A 23562-nucleotide genomic window follows, 5' to 3' on the forward strand; every position below is an offset into this window, starting at 1 on the left:
ATATTATTTAAATGTACTTTTTAAAATGCTGGTAATCACTTTCTCTTTCCAAGAACACGCTGAAAAATGCAGGCTTTCATGGGTCATGCAATGCAGTGGCAGTTTGAATGCCACTGCTGTACTTCCACCCTCTGCAGCCTAGCCTCTTCTCTGTGGATTTTGTGGACATTACGAGTGGACACGAGGGGTCCTTGCCATTGACATGTAGTCACAGGGTTTCAGTGAATGCCAGTGAGCGTCAGGGAGGTGTCACATCCAGAAATCACAGGGTGTCAGTGGGTGTCATTTGGTGTCGGTGCCACTGGAAGGATCCAGGCCTTACTGTGTTAATTGGAATCTGTTACTGAGTAAAAAAAAAAAAAAATGTTGGCCTGAAGAAAACAAAAAAACGCACTCTGGATATACGGCAGTGATTGACTCAGGCAGGTGAAATGACGCTAATTTTAATTAGCAAGAACGATGGTCACTGACCAGTCAGACACCAGTAGCGCAGTCCCAGGTGAAAGAGAAACCTCACCAGGTTATGGGGCTGAAGTTGAACTCAAAGGAAATGCAGTGCATCCCTGGCATTACCAGAGTGAGCTATTCTGCTTCAAGTGCAAGAACGGCAACAGCTTTATTATGCAGTCTCATCTGTGTTTACCCCGAGGGAATGAGCCAGCAACTTTTAAAACTTCTACATCAAACCTGCACAAGCATGTGGCAGTAAGCTACTATTACATTGTTAGTTGACTTTCACAGTTAAGCTTTCAGAGGCTTTCTCAAATTCGGCATTGAATCGGCACAAAGGTTGTTTCTACTGAGCCGCAACCTGCTGGTAACTGGCTTGTGACTAAGTCATTTTGCTAGTGCTCCATTAGCTTCCCTCACGTGACCAGAAACAACTGATAATTGGCTCGATGGCAGGTCGATAATTAGTCTATGCTGTAGACTAATTATCGAAAATAAACACTATGGAAATATGGTGAAAAAATGTTTGCCCCAATAACGTTACTATCTGTTTGAATGCAAATAGGAATACAACTTAATATACAGTAAAATAATCTATGTTAACAATAAAGTTGTCTCAATGTGGTATTACTGATAGTTGTAATTATGACATAAAACATGATGTGTGATCTATAAATGTGAATTCAGTGGATTTAATGATAACTTAATCCATGAAAATGTTTGTTTTTCTTAACAGAGGAAACACCCATCAAAGCTGAAGGCCTTCAGTGATTTTGTCGCAACATGAAAACAGACTATAAACCCACCTGAAACCCCAAGCAAACAAGAATGAGTGACATGATGTCAGTGGGTGCAAACAGACATGCGTCACAGGCAAAGGTTGACAGATTCATCATAAACTTCATTTGTGTGGGCTTTCCTCCATTCTCTGTGCCTTTAAAGAACTTTTATTGACACTAGAACCATCATTGCAAGATCATTTTCAGACCCACTCCGCTGACCAGAAAAGAGGGAGCTGCCAATCAGATGAAGAAGAATTTGATGTCACCTGTGCCATCTGTGAGCATCTCTTCAGCTATGCTGGACTGCTTTTCACTGCAAAATGAACAAGGATGAGCACTACTAATTTTGAAACCCAACTGCTGCTCAAACTTAACAGGAAGTTCAGAGACTAGAACTGTGATGTAGGCTGGGCATTTTTTTTTTTTTTTATAGCCGCTGCCATGCCCTTCATTTAATATGTTTGAAGTTGATCGAAAGATTTTCCTTTAAATAAAACCAATTACTTTAATTTTTGTATCCTGTTGTCCTTTTTAGACTTCAGAAGAAAGAATCCCAACCCTGTTCAAAAAGTAACTTTTACTCAGAGTACATTTTTAAACAAGCTACTTTTTACTTTTACTTGCGTACATTTTTAATCCAGTACTTTTACTTGTACTTAAGTAAATTTTCATCCAGGTAGCGGTACTTTTTCTTGAGTAGACTATTTCAATACTCTTTCCACCTCTGTATAAATGTATCCCTGCAGCAGCTATCCTAAAAGCTGAGTATTGATACTAATACTATTTTATGGGACAGAGTGGTCATCACTGCAATATATTGAATGAACTGAACCCTGACCCTGGCTGACCCTACTTTGTTATTACAAAGATGTTTTCCTCCTCTTCCAAATACCCAGCAATTTCTACAGGTTTATAGTGCAGTGCATTGCAGGATATTGACACTGCAGGCTAATCATTTCACCACCTTTGAATCTATACTAATCTCCATGTTGGTACAAAGACTGCTTGTTTACCAATCCTGTCATCAGGACCAATAAATCTATACACAAGTTCACTGTTCATTGACAATAAACTAGATTGGGTGAAGAACACTGATGCCTTGTACAGGAAGGGCCAGAGTCGCCTCTATTTTCTGAGGTGGTTGAGGTCTTTTAACATCTGTAGCACTATGCTCAGAATGTTCTACGAGTCTGTGGTAGCCAGTGCTATCTTCTCTGCTGTTGCATGCTGGGGCAGCAGGCTGAGGGTAGCAGACAGCAGCAAACTGAACAGACTGATTTGTATGTGCCAGTGTGGAAATGAGGCTGGACCCTCTGACAGAGGTGCCAGACAGGAGAATGTTTCACAAATTGCAAACCGTCTTGGACAACGAGTCATACCCACTCCCTGACATGCTGGTCAGACACAGGAGTTCTTTCAGCACCAGACTGATCACACTGCGATGCACTACAGAACGCCACAGGAAATCATTCCTGCCAGTGGCCATCAACCTGTACAGCTCCTCACTCCGAGTGTGCATAGCCCATATTTATAACCATATTTATACTGATAATGTCTAATAAATCACATTCACTTCATTTTCATATACTAGTACATATTTCTATATGTACTACTGGACTCTGGACTCACCACGTGCAATTATCCATATTTATGACCATATTTACACTGATATTGTGCAACAACTCGTGTTCACTTTATTTTCATAAACTTGTACATATTTCCTTACATATTATTTGACTCTGGATTCACCATGTGCAATAATTTCCCACTGTGCAATACCACATATTCACTGTTATTATAGAGTAACAACTCAGAACACAGGTTCACCTATGCTTGTAGATATTGTTATATATATTTCTTATATTTTGTACATTGATGCGTGTATTCTTACTATAATTGTCTACTTATTCTTACTTATTCTTATTGTCTACTTTGCTCTTTGTTCTTAACACTAGTACATTTTGAGTGGGAGCTGCTGTAACAAAAAGTAATTTCCCCCCAAGATCAATAAAGTAATTCTGATTCTGATCTGATCCTGAATTGTTGGTACCCTTACATTAAAGAAAGTAAAACTCAGGGTGGTCAATGAAAAAACTTCAAGCTGACAAAAGTAATAATAAATAAAAATGTACTGAAAATTCTGTTTGTCCAGGCCAGCTTCATTAGTTTGTATTTTAATATGATTCTGGAGAAACACAATTCAAAAGCAATGATTTTGAAATGATTTTTTCTGATTTTGATTAGCTAATTTTGAGTTAAGTTGTTTCAGTGGCCACCATGTTGGTACTCCAAGTTTTGTTGGTATGTGAGATTTATCATTGACAGTCAGTTTGTCATTTCAGTTTAGTGCCTATTGTTTTGTGGGGCAATGCTTTGTTTTTTACTGTTTTATTATGTCTATGCCTTGTAACCTTAACATAACAGGAATGGTAAAGTTAACTATGAAAGACAATTTGCTTTCTGAGATATCCAGCCTATTGGTGAACTTTGAGCCTTGTGAGATACTTCAATCAAGACGTGAACAGTAACGATGTTATATAATAATCAGCCCAGTAAGAGAAATTGCACAACATGACGGACTGAGACTGTGACAGAATCATAACATTTAAGATGCAGACGAAACACTTTGAGAACAGCAGTGTGAAGAGAGCTTTTTGAATGAGTGAGAATAACTGAACTTACACTTCCTGACTGAACTTACACTGAGCTTCTTCTCAAAAGGCAGGAGTCACATTTGTCTGTAGGAGCCCAAATTGTCATGGTTCTGTGACAGACGACCTGTGATGTTTCCAGTTTTATTTTGTTCTTCCTTGGTTTCCTGTCTTCTGTTAACTCCCTGTGTTTTCATGACAACTTTATTTGAATGTTGAAGTTTGTATTTTCTGTCAAAAGTTCATTAAGTATGGTGTTTATCTCCTTTGGGAAGCCAGAAAACTATTTGAGCTTGTTTTATATGTTTTATATTAACTCAATTTAAAACATTCTGCTGACATTTAGTTTTCTTTAAGGGAACTATATGTAAAAACGTTTTTGGTGTTTATAGGTCGCTTAAAAAAGCATTTTCGCAACGCAGAGATTCCACTGATCCAAGTCCTCCTTGTAAGATACTTCCATCCACATATTAGAGAACTGAGATACAAATATATTTCAGTTTAAGATTTTTGACTTGAAATGTGACTTACATGATGTGATCTACACTTCTCAGTGCTAAGTAAAGAATGGAGGAAAATACAGTGGGGGTAAGAAAATTATTTTCACTTCCTTTAGTTGTGTTACTTGTTTAGTTGTGTAGTTTTTTTTGTCTACTTGTCAGTAACATATAGTGTCACAAGTACATCAAGCATGTGCATTTGAAACATACATTTTTAGACTTTAAGTTCATACTAGAACCTAATTTAATCTTCTAATTTAACAGTCAGAGAGAGACAAATCTTCAGTGGGTGAGAGACTACCAGCCTCATAAAGAAGTCCAACATCTCAGAATTCTGCTTCATGGACCACCAGGTGCTGGAAAGTCCAGCTTCATCAACTCTGTGGACAGTGTCCTAAAAGGCAGAATTGCCTCTCGAGCTTTGGCAGAAACAAACTCTACTGTCAGCTTCACTAAAAAAGTATGACTAACTTTTTGTTTGTATTGGTCAGTTAATACCGATGCATTAATATTGCCATATCATGCACAGGCGTCTGTTTTCCTTGGTGGCACCCGTGGAAATAACTGGTACTTGGAGATGTGTTTTTGAACGTCGCTTCACAGAAATTGAAACAATGTTGCCTGTTTGACATTCAACTGAACGTCTCTTTCTCTGTTTGGCGAAGGATCATCTGTCAAGTGAAAACAAACAGTACATTTGTGTAAAGCAAGCAAATGTGTCCACTATGTTGATGAGGGTATTATACTGTAAACCTGAAAAATATCCCTTCAGGTATGTTTTAAACAGTTAAAAATATCTGCAGTTAATTAGAGAAATCATGCGATTGATGGCAATTAAATATTGAATCTATTGATAGCCCTGATGAAAGTACACGTTTGTAGGGTGAATACTTAAGTACTGTTTGGCAAGTTTAATACTTGTCAGACAGAAGACAAAAGGCAGCATTATAAAATTACAGCAGACATTGTGGAACAGAAAATGCCGTATGGTACACTGGGATTGTTTGTTCTTTCACCATGACTGCTAACATGGGGTTGAAACAGGCTGAACTGCTTTCTCCCTGGCTTCTGTTTGATTAACACCAATCAACTGAAGATTAAACAGGGTAAGACATTCCTCGTCATACAGTACTGCTCTTATCTGAAAAATAAGTTTCAGCAGTTTCTTTCATATGGGAGGGAATAATATTGAATTTGCTGCTGTTTTGCTGTCCCTGATGCTTCATTCCAGCTGGATAGCATAAGAAATGAAAGAAGTTCTGTAGCGTTCACTAGAGCAGACACAAGTGAGCAGCTTACTACTAGTCAAAAACACTCATCTCTCTAGTCAAAATCAAAACATCCTGCTTTGTACCTGGCGCTGCATTGTAATGTTTTTTTCTGACCAATCAGTAGTAAGCAGCGTCCTCCGTCACATTTTAGGCCTCAATTTACCTACTTCGGACCAACCACAGAAGAGGTACTAAAAAGTTAATACTTCTAGCAATGGAAATAGCGATTTAAAGTGGGCGGTGTGAAGTGGTGTAGAGGTAGGCTGTGTATGGAAATCCAGCTTATGTTCGTGGAACTGAATCAGGTTGCTGGAGAATGAGCTCTTCTGCCCCTTTAACGTTTGGTGTATTGGATGGGATGGCTTGTCCAGTTTATCTATTGTCCTCCTGTCCCTCACTGAGACAAACTGCATTTGTAGGCATGAAGGCCTGTGTTTAAGTTTACAATCACACAACCTCTACCTCTAGAAACATAGTCTGGCATCATACGACATCATCAAGGTCCTAATACACCTTGTGGATTTCATCATAAGGTGTGTATTGACTGATGGTGAGAAAAATATTGCTTTGCATACAACTAATTTCTCCTAAAAACCTATCAGAGCTATTTTGTTATAAAAATCCTTCAGTGCTCTAATGACGTGTATGACTACGTCAATGTTATATCCTACTAAGCTTTGACTGGTGCAACAGAATGGTGGATTTAACAGAACATGCAATAGAATAACAACTAGAACGGTTTAATTCTGTTGGTTTGTCGTACCATTGTCACAATATTTCAATTTTGTTGTTTTCTTTAGTACATAAGTTATAAACTCCAGAAAGGTCAACCAGGAACATTTTACCCTTTTGTCTTCACTGACACCATGGGTCTTGAGAGGAGCACTAATGGAGGAGCTAGAGTGGAAGATGTCAAACTGGCCATGAAGGGACACGTGAAAGAAGGTTACAAGGTACAATAACTACAGGCCCTATCAAATATTCAACACAGTGTGCACCACTTAGTAATCAACTGCAATAAAATATATTTTTTTAAAAAGTTCATATATAAAATGACATATAATATTTATACTTATATACTTACATGATATACACATCATAAATTCTTTTCCAGTTCAGTCCCAGCTCTCCCTTGACTGAGAAAGATGTTGACTACAACCATTACCCAACTCTAGATGACAAGGTTCATGTTCTGGTTTGTGTTGTTCCTGCCAACACTCTGAACATGATGGATGATGCATCTGTATCAAAGATAAGGGACATCAGAGTAGTAGCCAGTGACATAGGTGAGAGAACATGTAGTTTCTAAAGAGCTGTAATGTTTCACAGTCTCTCATTTCAGATAGCAGGAAAACACTAACATTAACTGTCAGCTGTGGTTTCCACTCTGTCCTCTCAGGGATTCCCCAGATCGCTATTCTCACCAAAATCGATGAAGCCTATCCTGAAGTGAAGGAAGATATAAAGAATGTCTATAAGAGCAACAAGCTGAAAAAACAGGTATGTTTCATCTGGTTATTTGTTGGGATCAGTGTAATGTCAACATCACAAAACTATTTCACATCTACACACATAACATCTGTTTTTATTATTTAATTTTATTTAAGTTATTTAAAATGGAAATGTTATTCCACAGATGGAAAAATTGAGTGCGTTGCTGGGTATTCCACTGAACTGCATCTTTCCAGTGAAGAACTACTACTCAGAAATCGATACAGATGCCGACATGGATTCACTGATACTGAGTGTAATGAGGAAAATCATTGACTTTGGAGAAGACTTCCTGAATGACATTTAACCACAACTAATTTAAGAATGCAACATGTTCAAAGACGATTCATGTTTATGATGAGGCATTAAACATTTCAGATATACTGTATACATATATGGTGTATTATGTAAGCGCATTACGACACGATTTTTTTTTTTACAGTGACTGAAGGAAGTACTTTCATTGCTACTGTTGGAGAAGCTTAGATATAGATTTAAATCATGGGAATTTCATAACTTGGAGTCCTTCCAGTAGCCCTCATTATTCCTTTTTTTATGGTGACACATGACTATTAACACAGTCATCATCAGACTTTTATTTACTTTATTTTTTCTATGATAAGAGACAGACTTGACTTAACTATGGGCCCTCCCTTTTGTTTTTGAACCTGGGGGTGGGTGGGTGGGATTAGTTGCTTGTGTGTTTTTTCCTTGGACTAGTTCTATGTCCTATGTTGATGTTTATTTGAAAATTGAATAGTTACAGCATCATCATTACAAAATATCTTTGTCCACTGTCCAATTTCAGTGTAATCCATTACTGTAAATTCAAATGTTATGAGGAAATGATCGGAGGGTTATGAGCAAATGCTGTCAAACCTTTAGTTCCTATCCATGTGAGAAAAGCCAATTAAACAGAGAAACAAAACTAAATAAAATCAGTCATGAAATTCACAGAACAATGGCAGTTACAGTCATTGATAGTATTCTCCACATTTCTCCCTATAAAAACTGATAAACAGTAAAGTCAGTATCCATATCAATGAGGTCGTGCAGATTGGACGGTAACGTAGTTCCAAAGACCTACAAAAAGTTGCAAAAAAAGCTAAGTAGTCTCTTATCAGAACAGTAACTGTGACAAAAGCTGTAGTTTGCTGGACGTTAATGAGGTCTCCTTTTAACCCTGGTGTGTAAATAAGTAGAAGTTGAGGTCAGACTTTGGCCGTTGGCTAAAAGCCATTGTTGGAACAACTGCAACATGAATAAACTGATCAGGCTGGCTCTGTCATTGCCTGCAGACAGGAAACCACCATAGACAGACAGACAACGGAGCTCTATCTCCAAGAGACTCAGCCAACTCTGTTGTCTCAAAGAACGCTACAGAAAATCTTTCCTGCCTCAAGCCATACGCCTGTTCATCTCCTCATCTGTATGTTAAACAAGCTTTAGCTTTGAAGAGGGAGGTTCACATCACAAAAATAATGGACGGGTAAATGGGTGACTTTCACTGCAAGTGGAATTAATGCTCAATTCTACATAACATGTTTGCATTGGTTACCTTCTCCTCCACTGATTAAGTTTGAATTCTTTGTAAACAGGTACTGAACTATTTTGTCTCTTAACATGTGTTCTAGGAGATTTGAAAAAAAAAAAAATTCTAAGGGAGTAGCTTGTAACCTATTGAAGTTGGAGAACAGTTTGATTTGGTTGAGATGTTTTGCCTCTTCACATCAATCACAAGGAGGAATAGATTGAAGTTTAGTCTGCCTCACATCTTATGAAGGATAGATGCAAACCCATACAGTCAGGAGTCTGGGGACTGTCCCAGGTACCACCATGCCAGCACAAAAGAATCACTTAAAAGGCATTTCAACATTTCCAATGAATTTCACCAGAATACTTTTCATTGTAGCTGGAGAGATCATGCAGTAACACTTTGTACACGCAGCAGAACATGAGATGACAACATTTCTTATTATTTCCTAATTTTTTCCTAATTTAAATCAAATCTGGAGCTAACAACAAGCTACATTTAATGTTTACATTTTACAATCTAAAGTAAATCCAAAAGGGTGCAGCAGTAAGATTCAATTCCCTGATTTAAATGGATTAAATGAGTTTACAGGGGTTGTGGTGGTGGTGTTGAGTGCTTCACTGAGTCATTCCAATGAGTTCAGATTGACAGTTTTGTGTCAAAGCATGAGGAAAAATAGCTAAGGAGAGAGCAAAAGTTAGTTTTTTACTTCCCCAGAGCAGATAGAGTAGACCTGATTGTATGATACTATAGTGAGGATCATTCCGCTGACATCTGCTGTGGCTCACAGAGAGAGAAGTAAGAAGGAGAAGATAGCTTTTGACACCTTTTGACTTAAGGAAGAGGGGAAAAAACAAAGTCAACCCCGTTGTTCTGCACACAATAGAGGCCTATTTTTGTTGTAAGCAAATTCATCTCTATGGTACTCAAGTGATGTGTATGACTACTAAGCTTTGACTGGTGCAGCAGAATGGTGGATTAAACAGAACTCCAGTGTTCAGACGATAGGAATGCACATTCAAACTAAATCACTAAACAACTCGGAAACAGTATTGGTATGTGGTGCCATTGTCAGAATATCTCTATTTTATTATTTTCTCCTGGCACTGGAACTCCTGGCACTGGAACTCTGATTTTTTTACATATAATTTATAACCCAACTTATTTTGGAGTTGATATTGACGTCACATATTTGACAAGTAAACACCAGAGGGCAGAATGTGCCACATTCATGTCAAAGTTATAAGGTGAGCCCAGGCATGCCTTTTATCTATAAAAGTCAAAAGTGATCTAAAGATTATTACAGGGTCGCTATACGTACCCATTATAGCTGAGTTTCATTACTTCTCAACATATGAAGAAAAAACAACAGCTGTTATTCAGACAAAACAGGACATTTGCTGAAGAGTTGACAAACTATAGGACAGAAACAGCATAGCCTACAGTCAGAAGGACTTCGATAGAGGCAACGGCAGTAAAACAAGTTATTAATGTAACTGTGGTTCTATGAATTCATACTCTCAAGCAGTCAGGAAGAAAGGCATACAGTCGACTACAGATAGAGTGACCAGATTTGAGTTTGTGAAAAAGAGGACCTTCAGGGTGAAGAATGAAACTAACGAGGGTGGAGCTGTCAGGATTGGTGAGTGTTGAGGTGAGGACCCAAGTGCAGGACAAAAGATGAGGCCGGGTTTCAAACAAAAGGTATTTAATGAAAACGAATGAAAACGAACAAAAATCCAACAAAAGCCACTGCAGGCAAGACAGGGAAGCCACATAGGGACAAAACACTAGAAAACATTAACCACGCGACAGAGAACAAAGGAAAACGCAGGGCTATATATACACAAGAGGATTTCGCGCTGACAAGACACAGGTGAGTCGCATGAGGATAATCAACACAGGTGAGACCAATAAGCAATCAACACACACGAAGAAACACAACAGACAGGAAATCAAGTACTTAACAAAATAAAACAGGAAACACAAAACGTGGCACAAAATAAAAGACAGAACCATGACAGGAGCACACAAGGAGAAACCAATAAGCAATCAAGGAAAAACACAGGGAGATGGTTTCATGCCCAGTTTTTGTGGCAATTGGCTGCTACACTTTGTTGCTGTATAATTTCTATGCTTTGAATGTGTTCTTTTTGATTGGTGACTCTAAAGTGACCTTGTTGGTGGTTAAAGTACTAAGCAAACTAATGTAATCTAATACTGTGACCAGGCTTTGGCATTTTGGCAGCTTTTAAACAGTCTTTGGGCTGTAAACCATCAGCATATATCTGACAAAACATGCCTGCAGTACAAATTACTTGGAAACATACTTGGAAATCACATCTCAGAAAATAGTGGGATTTGTGATTCATTATTTTGACCCCGTCATGGAAATGTGTTCAGAATTGGGGCACCCATCTCATGGTCCATTTATCTGCTGTATAATGGTGAACTTACAGACTCTCCACCCCCTGCAGGCTTCCAACTCTATATTAATATATTATTATTAGCCTGTTAGTTATCGTAGCAGCTACTGTAGTTAGCTAACCTTAGCTTAGACTTAGACTTCCTTTATTTTCATTCAACAAACACAGTCTTCAGAAACAGGCATTGTCTCAGTAGCATGTGTTACAGGTTTTGTGAAATTATTCACCGAATAATTAAGACCTCAATACGAGGACATATTTTGCATTTTTTTTTCCTTTCTGGAAAACAAGTGTACAATAAATCTAAACATTTACAAAGATATTAGAAGCGTAACGCAACCAACCCCACCCTGAGGTTCCATACACAATGATTAGAATTCCATCAGAGGCTCTTGAAATAACATGACTGAAAAAAACGAAACCAAAACTATTATGAGACGTGTATAGTTGCCAAGTCTCACTCAATCAGTGTTCATCACCACCCTCAGAGATCAACAGCTTCACAGCCATACCAGGAGCCCTGAGGTATGTTAAGTTTGTGTCTGTATTTTGTTACTGTAAAAGTCCATATTCATGATGAAGTGTTGTACTAATTTAAAGTGATCAAACTGAACTTGGGGTATGGTCTAAATAATCAGATTTCAGAATGATTACTCTCTCACAATGTATTTTGCATTAGGTAAACAAACACTCCATTCCAGAGCCAAAAAAGATGTGGTAAGACTTTTTTTTTTTTAATATCTGTTTAGCTAAATCTGGTAGTATGATTTGTTATGAACAAGTGAAATAGAAGTGTATTTCTCCTAGAACCAGAAAATTACTTGAGCTTGTTTTGTATGTTTTATATTAACATGATTTAAAATATTGTGCAGACATTTGGTTTCCTTTAAGGCAACTATATATAAAAAAAAAAAGTTTTTGGTATTCATAGGCCGTTTAAAAAAGCATATTCACGACGCGGAGCTTCCACGGATTCCACCGATCCAAACCCTTCTTGTAAGATACTTCCATATCCATATTAGAGAACTGAGATGCAAATCTAATTCAGTTTAAGACTTTTTGACTTGAAATGTGACTTACACAATGTGATCTACAATTTATCAGTGCTAAGTAAAGAATGGAGGAAAATACACTGGAGGTAAGGAAATCATTTTATGATACTACCTTCAGTTGTGTTACTTTTCTTGTCAGTAACACCTGGTGTCACAAGTACATCAAGCATGTGCATTTGAAACATACATTTTTAGACTTTAAGTTCATACTAGAACCTAATTTAATCTTCTAATTTAACAGTCAGAGAGAGACAGGTCTTCAGTGGCTAAGAGACTATGAACCTCATAAAGAAGTCCAACATCTCAGAATTCTGCTTCATGGACCACCAGGTGCTGGAAAGTCCAGCTTCATCAACTCTGTGGACAGTGTCCTAAAAGGCAGAATTGCAATTCGAGCTTTGGTGGAAGCAAACTCGGCCTTCAGCTTCACCAAAAAAGTATGAAAAACATTTTGTTGTTCAGTTGTTCTTTCACAATTAATAGTAACATGGGAGGGTTGAAACAGGCTGAACTGCTTTCTCTTTGGTTTCTGTTTGGTTTATTCCAATCACCTGAAGATCTGCACACTGTCTTAGAAGGATTAATATCGAGTTTGCTGCTGTTTTGCTCTCCTTTATGCTTCATTCCTCTGGAAGAAGAATCCATACACATATTTATAGTTTGTTGGTATTGGCAGTATTAGTATCAGTTTCATGTTGCATTAACATTTGCGTACTTCAATTTGACAAAGCATTTGGCTCAATAAACCCGAGGTGTTGTTCAACCAGACATTAAATGTGTAGAGATAATTTCTCTTTCACTTTACCATCACAAACACTCTACCTCTAGAAATAGAGCCTGGTATCGTGAGGCGTCATCAAGGTCCTATTTTTTTTTTCGATACACACCTTGTGGTGACACCACAAAAGAAAACAACACCACAAGGTGTGTATCAAAAAAAATTGTTCTGCACACAATAGAGGCCTATTTTTGTTGTAAGCAAATTCATCTCTATGGTACTCAAGTGATGTGTATGACTACTAAGCTTTGACTGGTGCAGCAGAATGGTGGATTAAACAGAACTCCAGTGTTCAGACGATAGGAATGCACATTCAAACTAAATCACTAAACAACTCGGAAACAGTATTGGTATGTGGTGCCATTGTCAGAATATCTCTATTTTATTATTTTCTTTTTAACAGTACAGAACGTATAAACTGCAGAAAGATGGACCAGGAACGTTTTACCCTTTTGTCTTCAGTGACACCATGGGTGTTGAGAAGGGCACTAATGGAGGAGCTAGTGTGGAAGACATCAAGCTGGCCATGATGGGACACGTGAAAGAAGGTTACAAGGTACAATCACTACAGGCCCTATCAAATATTCAATACAGTGTGCATTCAATACAGTGTGCACCATTTAGTAGTCAACTTCCACAAAATATTGTATTGAAAAACTTCATAAAAATTACATTTCCTATCCTATATATTCTTTCCCAGTTCAATCCCACCTCTCCCTTGACTATGGACGATCAACACTACAACCCTTCCCCAAAACTAGAAGACAAGGTTCATGTTCTGGTTTGCGTTGTTCCTGCCACCACTCTGAGTATAATGGATGATGCGTCTGTATCAAAGATAAGGGACATCAGAGCACTAGCCAGTGACATAGGTGAGAGAACGTGTAGTTTTTTAAAGAGCTGTAATTGTGAAACAGTCTCTCATTTCAGATAGCAGGAAAACACTAACATTAACTGTCAGCTGTGGTTTCCACTCTGTCCTCTCAGGGATTCCCCAGGTTGCTCTTCTCACCAAAATTGAAGAGAGCTGCTCTGAGGTGAATAAAGATATAAGGAATGTCTACAAGAGCACGCAGATGAAGAAACAGGTATATTTGAAATGTTACATGCTGCCATTCCGACATTCTACTATTCAGACATGTCACCATTCCGACAAATGTTTAACAGAGTTTAAATTCAGATTCCTTATTTTTTTTTTTTTAAGTGTGCTGTGGGCGAATGGGAAACCCCCTGGTTTCCGACGTCTATAGCTGTCTGTCATTAATGTCTATAACCTAACAGTTTTAGAAAAGGACAAGGAGGAGATCGCTCGTCAGTGGTGGTGATAGTAATGTTGTTATCAGATTCCAAATTTTGCAAATGGAGCAGGCATCACAGTTGTCAGTCTCTGCAGGTTAACTGTAATAATTAATGTTGCATATGATACCAGTGTAAAGGCGCACAAAAGATTTGTCGGAATGGCAACACTTTGAAAAACGGATAATATACATATAATATATATGAGTGATCGGACGTTTGATTAAAGGGTTAGGTGATGCCATTCCAACAATTAGGGCCTAATGTCGGAATGGCCGTTGCCACCCTATTTTGTTTTTTTGTTTGTTTGTTTTTTACATTAACTTGTAATGAATTCACTTATTCAGTAATTTCAGTATTGTGGCAATAAAAAAATAACATTTTCTTCAATCACATTTTGTTCCCACTCAGATGGAACAAGTGAGTGTGTCGCTGGGTATTCCACTGAACTGCGTCTTTCCAGTGAAGAACTACCACTCAGAAATCGATACGGATGCTGACGTTGATTCACTGATACTGAGTGCAATGAAGAAAATCATTGACTATGGAGAAGACTACCTGAATGACAATTAACCAAAAGCTGATCTGAATGTTGTGTAATTTATCTTAACAGGCACATGCACTAGTTAATCCGTGTTCTCTCTTTTCCTGCATGATATCAGCAGCGGTGAAAAGTCCTAAGATGCAGAATCACTGTAAAATCATCTGTTGTGTAACCAGGAAAAGTTGTTGTAAAAATAAGAAAAGTTGGTAGAGAATGTTGAGACTTTCTACTCCGAGGGATTCAAGTTACTGGAGTGTTTTAGTTCTGTTTTAGTTAGTTTTGACAGAGACATTAGAAGAGTCGCAGTTTCAGTGTAGTGAGCTCATGGTGAGTGTGGAAAGGAGACTGTTTCTTTCTTATAATACATGTTAGTTGAGGGCTCACAGTTTTAAATGCTGTTTAAAATGACAGGTTTTCCTGTTATGCCTCTTACTTTGTTACTCTTTTACTGAACTCTAATGTTCATAGTTAAAACATAATGGTATAAATAATCCTGTAAATCAATACAACAATAACTTAAGTCTTTGTAGCTATTTAAGTATTTTGTGTGATTTGTGTGATGATGGTCTACATCAGAAATAAGGGAAATCAGGTCAACAGCCAATGACATAGGTTATAGAACACTGGCATATTTCACTGAAAGTGAAGAACTAGCACTAAGAAATCAAGACAGAAGCTGACATAGATTTACTGATACTGAGACGATTCATGTTTACGATGAAGCATTAAACATTTGAGATGTACTATATTAATATATCAGTGTAATAAGTTACTTTTTAGGTGGTGATAGTAGCATTTTTTCTTCACATTGTGATTTTATTTCACATATTCAAACTAACCTTTATCCTCTGTTGTTTTCCATTTTACTAATCAATTAAATACAATTAATCTGCACATAATTTGAGGGAAGTTTGAATAATTAAGCAATAGATCTAAAAAGTACATGTAGTCGTACTTCACATTTGCGTGCATATATGGTAATGTTGTGGTACAAATTACTGAGACATATAGTATGTGATACTGTTCAGTTGTGATTTGATTCTGATATGTGGGCTACCAGAACTTAAATAAATGTTCACATTTAAAGGTATTGACCAGAGTGTGTTTCTTTATTAAACTTTATTTCATATTTATTATTACTAAGAAGAAGCATTGGACATACAGCTATTCTTGTAGTTTCCGTGTAATGGGCTCATGGTGAGAAGGGAATGGAGACTGATAAGTGTTTATTTATTCATTCTTTTTGCTAGTCAGTGTTGTTTGAGCACACATGTTATATATTATATATTAATATAGGACACTTCTAGATAATATAGTGTAATGTTCACGGCCCTACTTACAGACATTTTAAGCTATGCAAATTTCTATTTCTAGGGCCGACCTGGGTATTTCACGGCCCTCGGGCCACATACGCCTTAAGAAGTATGCTGTGCATGTAATACAACTATGTTGCTTTTAAATCATGGCACTGTTAGAATTTGCGTTTGTTAATTAGAAGAAAGTATGATTGAGACAGCTTCTTGTTATCTTTTAAACATTTATTGAAATATACTGAGAAACAGAAAATAATTCATGTAGCTACATTGTCCCTCCTTGGTCCGCTGAAGCTTTCCAAGGAGGACAAAGTTTCCAACATTCCAATACCAATCCAAAACTACAGATCGATTGTGTTTTATTTTCCTCTTCAACCTACAACAAAATTTACAGCATATTCTTATACTTCTGATATCAAAATATATAATTTGGAATTGGAAAACCTTTCTCATTTAAAGTTAGAGTGAACCTTACATACGTTTAATGTATAGAGGTAAAGGATTTTCAACAATTTAAACAAAGACAATAGAGAGCAGCCCATAAGTGCAACACACATTACAAAATGTCATTGTCAGATTTAGGTTGTTGTAAAATGAGTGTGCTGAGCTCAGTGGGAGTCGTAACAAGTTCTCCAGGAGATCAGTTTGATAAAAGGTCAGTCTGCGATACTAAAGAGAGAAACTGGGTCAGGAAAGAGAAACTATTTCAGGGTAATAAGGACTCAGAGAGAAGGGAAAAGGGCCAGAGACAGAGAGTGGAGAAGCACAAACAAACAAAAATACAATCATGCTTTGAGAATCAAATGAAATCTCCCCAGCCCATGAACTATCATATAAAAAAAACCACAGTGAATTATGTATGACTAGCTGAATTAGTGACCAGCCCAAAGTACAGTTTGTGAACACACCCAGGACACACCGAGTATACATTTGAGTGATCTAGTCTCTGACTGCATTTGCTGGTGGGACAAGTTTAACCACGTTCCTTTAGTTGCATGTAAATACATAACGTAATGTGATTTATTATTTGTCATCGTTTCGCTGTATAAGGACGCAAGTGACATGCATAAGTTACAGACTCCCTCAGTAACTTTTTTTTATTATTGACCTTTATTACGTGATTTTTCTGTCACTGCTTCGAAACAACACATTGTTGTTACACTGTATATGAAAGTACTATCCATTTCAATATGAGTTTTGTGCAGATAATAACATAATTCAGGGTGGAGATAAATTATAGCACATTGGCTTTCACTCAGTGAGAAACACTCACTTTCTACAAGTCATGGTGCACAACAACCAGCTGTTCATGGTGCTGATACAGTGGTAGAGATCCATTAGAGAAAGCAGCTGTTAAAATATTCTACCGCACCAAAAATGATGTAGATGGTTATTTGCTTACAGGGCAAACTGAGATCATATCTCAAGTGTCAGTTAAGGACGTGTGTAGAGACACATTTTAATGCCAAGGCCTCTGCCCTGCCTGTAGGCAGTTTCAGTTGGTAGTTCACAATAGTGATGTGTCGGTCGCGAACGATCCGGCTCAAAGAGCCAGCTCTTTGAAGTGAACGACGGGAGCCGGTTCTTGATTGGGAGCCGATTTGTTGTTGCTGTTTTTTTTGTTTTTCCTTTTTTTCTGTTAAAGTCGACGTGATTGGTCAAGATGTGTGGTGGCGTCTGTGTGTCAACACTGAGCAGAAGGGGGAGGGGAGGGTTTACAGACGCCCACAGCACAGTGAGCGCTGAGCAGCACACGAGCTGGAGGGAGGGAGACGAAAGTGAGAGAGAACTTGCGCTAGAGACAGTATGCTGAAAAGGTGAGGGAATGCAGGACAGCAGAAAATGTGGTAAAATTTGAACACACTTCAAAATAATCGACAATTCAAAGGCAGAGTGTAGACTATGTAAGGTGAGCATTTCTTACAGAGTAGGCTCCACAAACAACCTGCACAGACACCTAATAACTGCCCACCCATCAATTGGAGGAAAAAAACAAGGGAACCTGCTGTTAATGTTAACTGTTGTAGTGCTTACAACATCAATCATTACACCATCATAACCAACTCAGAGCTCTATGAGATAGTTTATACAAAAGGCTTTGACCCCAGCAAGACAGAACACAATTGATGAGGAACTGGCTAAAATGATTGTACGTGATTTTCAGCCATTTTCTATTGTGGATGACAAAGGATTCAGAAACTACACCCATGCTCTGAATCCAGTGTATACAATTCCAAGCAGGAAAACACTTGGGATCACCCAAAAAGTCATCCCAAGCCTATATGACAGAGAACGTGTTGCCCTCCAAGAAAGGGTCAAAAAAGCCACAGCTGTTAATCTAACAATTGACTGCTGGACATCCCGAACCACCACATCCTACATGTCAGTTACATGCCACTTTGTTGAAAACTACGAAATGGCCCTTGTCTGCTGGATTGCTTTGAGTTCAGTGACAGACACACATCTGAGACTTTAGCCGAGGTCTTGCACACTCAATTAATCTGTTTGTAAGAGATGTTCTGAAAGTGATGAAGCCCACTGTGGACAAAGTGAAGGCAATAGTGAAATTCTTCCACAGGAGCACAACAGCCACAGAGAAGCTCAAATCTACCCAACGCCAGATGGGCATGCCTGAGCTGAAGCTCAAACAAGATTGTGTTACCGGGTGGATATTATTTTTGGTAATGAATTCATTTAATAAACAAAAAAATCTGAGGAGCCACTTGGGAGTCGAAAGAGCCAGCTCTTTTTAATGAGCTGAGCCAAAAGAATCAGCTCTCTAAAAAGAGCCGGAATGCCCATCACTAGTTCACAGGGTTTCCTAGAATGCCACTTCCCTGAGCATTGCAGCCAATGATGCCAACAGACTGTATAAACTGATCAGGAAGTCTGGCTCTGTCATTGGCTGCACACAGGAAACTTTTGAGGTGGTGGTGGAGAGGAGGACACTTAAACTGTTATCAACCATGGATAACCCTGACCACCCTCTTCACCAGATGATAGACAGACAACGGGGATTGTTCTCCAAGAGACTCAGACAACTCCATTGTCTCAAAGGACGCTACAGCAAATCTTTTCTGCCTCAAGCCATACGCCTGTTCAACTCCTCAACTGCATGTGACAGATTACACGTTGTACATTATTTTCCCTCCTTGTATACACTTTTTTTTCCAATTCACTTACTTTTATAATTCTGTGGAAATAAGGAAATGCAGAAAAACTTGCAAACGCTAAGGAGTGATATTTACATGCTTGGCAAGTGGAGCAGTTCATCAGGAGGAGAGGACAGGTCACTCATATCAGGTCAGACAATGGAACCAATTTTGTTGGTGCTAAAAGGGAACTACAAAATAGAAGAGAAGATTCAAGGAGCTCTTATTCCATCCGAGGTTGAATGGAGTTTTAATCCACCTGCTGGATCTCACCACGGTGACATTTGGGAACATATGATACGGATGGTAAAGCTCAGTTCAGTCTTGCATCAGCAAATATTGGATGATGATGGACTCCACACAATTATGTGTGAAATAGAGGCTATTCTTAATGATAGACCAATCACCAAGCTCTCTGACAATCCAAATGATTTGGAGCCTCTCATGCCAAATCATCTGCTTTTGTTAAAGGAAAAAAAACAGCTTTTCCATCTGAACTTTTTGAGCCCTCGGACATGTAGGCGAGACGATGATGGCCACAGGGTCAATACATTCCTGATCTATTTTGGAAGGGCTGGGTACCGTTGCTGCAAGAGAGACAGAAGTGGAACTAAAGGAAGAGGAATCTAGTCGCTGGAGATGTGGTGATCATTATAGAGGTTTTCCCTGATAAAAGGGGCCGTGTAAAGGCCTTGGACCTTGGACCATGTTTAATTGCAAGACCTGTCTGTCTCGGATTTAATTCAGCAAACAAGGATGTCCTGCAGGTCAGTGGTGGAGCTGTAGGTGGCAGCCTGTTTAAACATGTCCCAGTCTGTAGTGGAGAAACAGTCTTGAAGTGCCTTCTGGCCACACTCCACCTGTTTCCTATCTGGTTGGGTTACTTTATGCTGGCATTAGCATAATAGTGAGATGGGCTGAGGCACCGAGATGTGGGAGGGAGAGGGCCCCTCTGTGGGAGGTAAAAACATTGTCATGTAACAATTTCTCACGTTTAGGTTATTTATTTGGCACACAGAGCAAAGGTATTGATTCAGCGCTGAGACTTCAGCCTAACCACCTTAAGGGTAGGTCAAAACATGCACAGTGATTTTCTTCTAACTAGGCTCTGCCCGTAGACAAAGGGAGAAGTGCTGCCTTTCATGAATCAGTAGATTTCCATCTGTAGCTGAAACCGGCCTTAGCTGATTTCCAACGTGTGAAATATCAGTGTGATATATCCTAATCTGTGAGCAAGCTGCAGCAAAGTGGAAAACAACTTCTTATATGGTGAGATAGCAAGAGTTACATACTCCCTGTTTTTCCACAGTGTCACACAACAGGCTCAAGGCCATACCCAACCCCTTAATACCCCAAAAATCCACCCCTAAGGTATCTTGGAATGTAAAAACCCTGTATAAAAATGGGAGTATGGATGCAATCTAAACTATATTTGTAACCTGGGCCTTCTTCCAGCGGTCACATGAACGTGTTCCCCCAGACACATTGCTATTTCTCCGGCAGGTTCAGGTTGTGTGTGCAACATTTTTGAAAACATTTGGAACATTCACTATGTGCGTATGAAATTCATATATATCAGAACCCAAAGCCTAGAAGCAAGCAACAAAGCATAATGTGAGTCTGACATCGTAAGAACAGTTATTGTAGACCCTTATATGTAGGCATATATGTAGGCAATTTTGGCAATATTACGCAGGTGAAAGAAAGCAGTCCTGGTCACCTGCTTTATGTGAGAATTAAAGAACATATCCGAGACAAATATAACACCAGGGTTTTTCACAGTCGTACAGGAGGCCAAGGTAGTGCCATCCAAAGAAACGAGGTGATAAGATAATGAATCAAATGAATCTCAAAAAGATTTGATTGGTGAAGAACTGGTGCAAATTACTGTACACAGAGTCTCTGAAAGAATCAAAACATTTAGAAGCTGAAAAGCTTCAAAATAGTAATTTCTTCATGATGGATTTTTCTGGGAGTTGCTTGGAGTGTTTTTTTTTTTTTTTTTGTCTTCATGGTATAGTTGTCGACAGGAATGCTGATCAACTGGAATGACTGTCTAAAAGTGACTGGACTTTAAAAACAAGTGTTTGTATACTGCAGACAATGTCAGTCACTTTAAAGGAAATATTTATGCAATCACTTATTTTATTTAAATATTTTCAATTAATTGATATTACTTTGTCAAAATCTGTTTTCATTGTTTTGAGTTATATTTGCAGACTACCAAAAATTCTAATTGTGTTGCTTGATATATATATATTTATTAATTGACATTATTTTGTAGAATCTATTCTGTCCGTCCAAATGACATTTCAGAGTTTTTTCATCTCATTTTCTACTACTGCTTATCCTCACTAGGACTGTTGAAGCCTATCCCAGCTGTCATTGGGCAAGAGGCGGGGTACACTCTGGAGAGGTCAAGCCACCTTTTATAAATGCAAAAAAAGGTCAAAATGTCAAAAGGGAGTTTACATGCCAGGCCTTACAGGATATGGCTTGTCAAGATAAAAAGACATTCAAGTGCTACAGAAAAACTTTCTTTTTTGATTTGAAACACTTACAGAACCAGGATTTGTTTCCCAAGCAGATGTAGGAGCATCCTCATTGGGATCTCTGGCAAAAACATCCAAAGACTTCAATACATCCAGAACAGTGCTGCCAGCCCCCATCCTGAAAACTCTTCCCTCGTTACATTCAGAATTGAACGTAAGGTCTTCCTCCTCACCCACCAATGCATACGGACATACCAACCATTATATGCAGGAACTCCTCACCCGCTCTAGACCCCCTTATAAACCCTCTGTTCTGTAACTTCAAACAGCCTCTAAAACCCCAGAACCAAGCTCTGGAGCATGGGTGATCAAGTCTTTTTGTCTGCTGCTCCAAAGCTGTGGAACGCCCTCCCAGACCACTTGAAGGTCCCACAGACTACTAATGTTTTTAAATGAAATTTTATTATTGTTATTATTATTATCATCATGGGTGCATCAGGGTAAGAAGAGAGGCAGATAAAGTGTTGCCATCATGCCTAGTGTCTAGTGTACCAGCCTGTGAGAGCAGTGCTATGATCTGGGGTTGCTGCAGTTGCTCAGGTCTAGGTTCAGCAACAGGTTTTTCCATTAATGGATTTTTTCTTCCCTGATGGCACGGCCATATTCCAAGATGACAATGCCAGGATTCATCAAGCTCAAGGAGCATGAGACATCATTTTTACACATGGAGTGGTCACTAGAGAGTCCAGACCTTAACCCCATTGAGAATGTTTGAGATGTGTTGGGGAAGGCTTCATGCCGTGGTCAGACCCTACTATCATCAATACAAGATCTTAGTGGAAAAATTCTAAAATGCATTTAAAAAAAAGTTGAGGGAGGGAAGGCAGGTGGGAAGGCGAGGTTTAAATGTCAAATTCTATGGGTAGAACCCATTAAAATCTTGCTTGACTAATTTCTGTTAAGTCTCTTTCACGAAAAACCAGCACACTGGCAAGACTGTGAGATCCACAAGCTGCACTGCATCCGCGGAGAAGAGGAGATTCGCCGCACTTAAATGTGTAATGATGACATTGTTTACGCGATGACGTATGACAGGGACGAAAAAACAGGTATGCAGCTCTCACAGCGGGAGGCAGACCTGGGACTACTGGCAATGTGAACACCATGCCACTGCTGTAATCAAAGCTAAAGATAGTCCTACGTGACTTTTTTTTTTTTTTTCCAGGCAGTGTACCGTGAGAATCAAGCCTCTTATATAAAATGTGCATACTGCAAAGAGAATGCAACTTTTCAAGTCCTTCCTACTGCTGTCTGGTTTATCACAAAAAACAACTTGTCCTGAGATCTTTAGATAATTAATGGTATGTAGTCTCTGAACTACGACCCAATCCTGTTTAAGATTTTTTGTCTTTCACTTAAAGATGTGAGCTGTGTACTGTACTGTTCTTTCTCAGTTATGTGAAATTTTCCACATTACTCAATTATAAAGTCATGGCTATTAAAATATTTTATCAAGAATTCGCTTTCAGGGAAAAAAAAAGTACACTAAATTAGAAAATTGATAAACTTGAGTAGCTGCCATCAGATAGGGCTTTGGAATGACATAACCAAAAAGAAACTAAAAGGATGATGAGACATATATAATTGCCAGATCTCACCCACAGTTTATCAGTAGAGGCAACACCAATCAGTCATCAACAGCTTCACAGCATTACTGGGAACTCTGAGGTATACTAAGCTTGTGTTTTTACTTCGCTATTTTAAGATTTTTTATTTAGGTTGATTAGGTCCTTTAATATGTTTAAATCAAACTATGGTGCACTTCTTCCA

At 38.5% G+C, this 23562-nt stretch overlaps 2 protein-coding genes across 2 annotated transcripts; both read left to right on the plus strand.

Moving 5' to 3' along the window:
* Positions 1-2409: 2409 nt before the first annotated feature.
* Positions 2410-7811, plus strand: LOC125000421 (interferon-induced protein 44-like). Its single transcript, XM_047575971.1, has 7 exons — positions 2410-2512; positions 4438-4471; positions 4648-4843; positions 6455-6607; positions 6769-6940; positions 7054-7154; positions 7291-7811. The coding sequence occupies exons 1-7, from the start codon at positions 2410-2412 to the stop codon at positions 7450-7452; spliced, it is 921 nt and encodes a 306-aa protein (XP_047431927.1). The 3' UTR covers positions 7453-7811.
* A 3985-nt stretch (positions 7812-11796) lies between these two features.
* On the plus strand, positions 11797-15865 carry LOC124999753 (interferon-induced protein 44-like). The gene is made up of 8 exons (XM_047574762.1): positions 11797-11822; positions 12037-12101; positions 12210-12243; positions 12399-12594; positions 13339-13491; positions 13636-13807; positions 13923-14023; positions 14643-15865. The coding sequence occupies exons 1-8, from the start codon at positions 11818-11820 to the stop codon at positions 14802-14804; spliced, it is 888 nt and encodes a 295-aa protein (XP_047430718.1). The 5' UTR covers positions 11797-11817; the 3' UTR covers positions 14805-15865.
* Positions 15866-23562: the final 7697 nt, after the last annotated feature.

Source organism: Mugil cephalus, chromosome 22, assembly GCF_022458985.1.
Source record: "Mugil cephalus isolate CIBA_MC_2020 chromosome 22, CIBA_Mcephalus_1.1, whole genome shotgun sequence".
Lineage (NCBI taxonomy): Eukaryota > Metazoa > Chordata > Actinopteri > Mugiliformes > Mugilidae > Mugil > Mugil cephalus.

What these genes read in the sequence shown, in the direction of transcription:
- LOC124999753 (XM_047574762.1), top strand. An exon ending in CACCGATCCAAACCCTTCTT is followed by an intron (nt 12,102 to 12,209) that starts GTAAGATACTTC and finishes ACAATTTATCAG; the next exon opens with TGCTAAGTAAAGAATGGAGG. An exon ending in TGGAGGAAAATACACTGGAG is followed by an intron (nt 12,244 to 12,398) that starts GTAAGGAAATCA and finishes CTAATTTAACAG; the next exon opens with TCAGAGAGAGACAGGTCTTC.
- LOC125000421 (XM_047575971.1), top strand. Translation starts at nt 2,410, where the DNA reads ATGTTCTACGAGTCTGTGGTAGCCAGTGCTATCTTCTCTGCTGTTGCA. An exon ending in TGGAGGAAAATACAGTGGGG is followed by an intron (nt 4,472 to 4,647) that starts GTAAGAAAATTA and finishes CTAATTTAACAG; the next exon opens with TCAGAGAGAGACAAATCTTC. An exon ending in ACGTGAAAGAAGGTTACAAG is followed by an intron (nt 6,608 to 6,768) that starts GTACAATAACTA and finishes ATTCTTTTCCAG; the next exon opens with TTCAGTCCCAGCTCTCCCTT.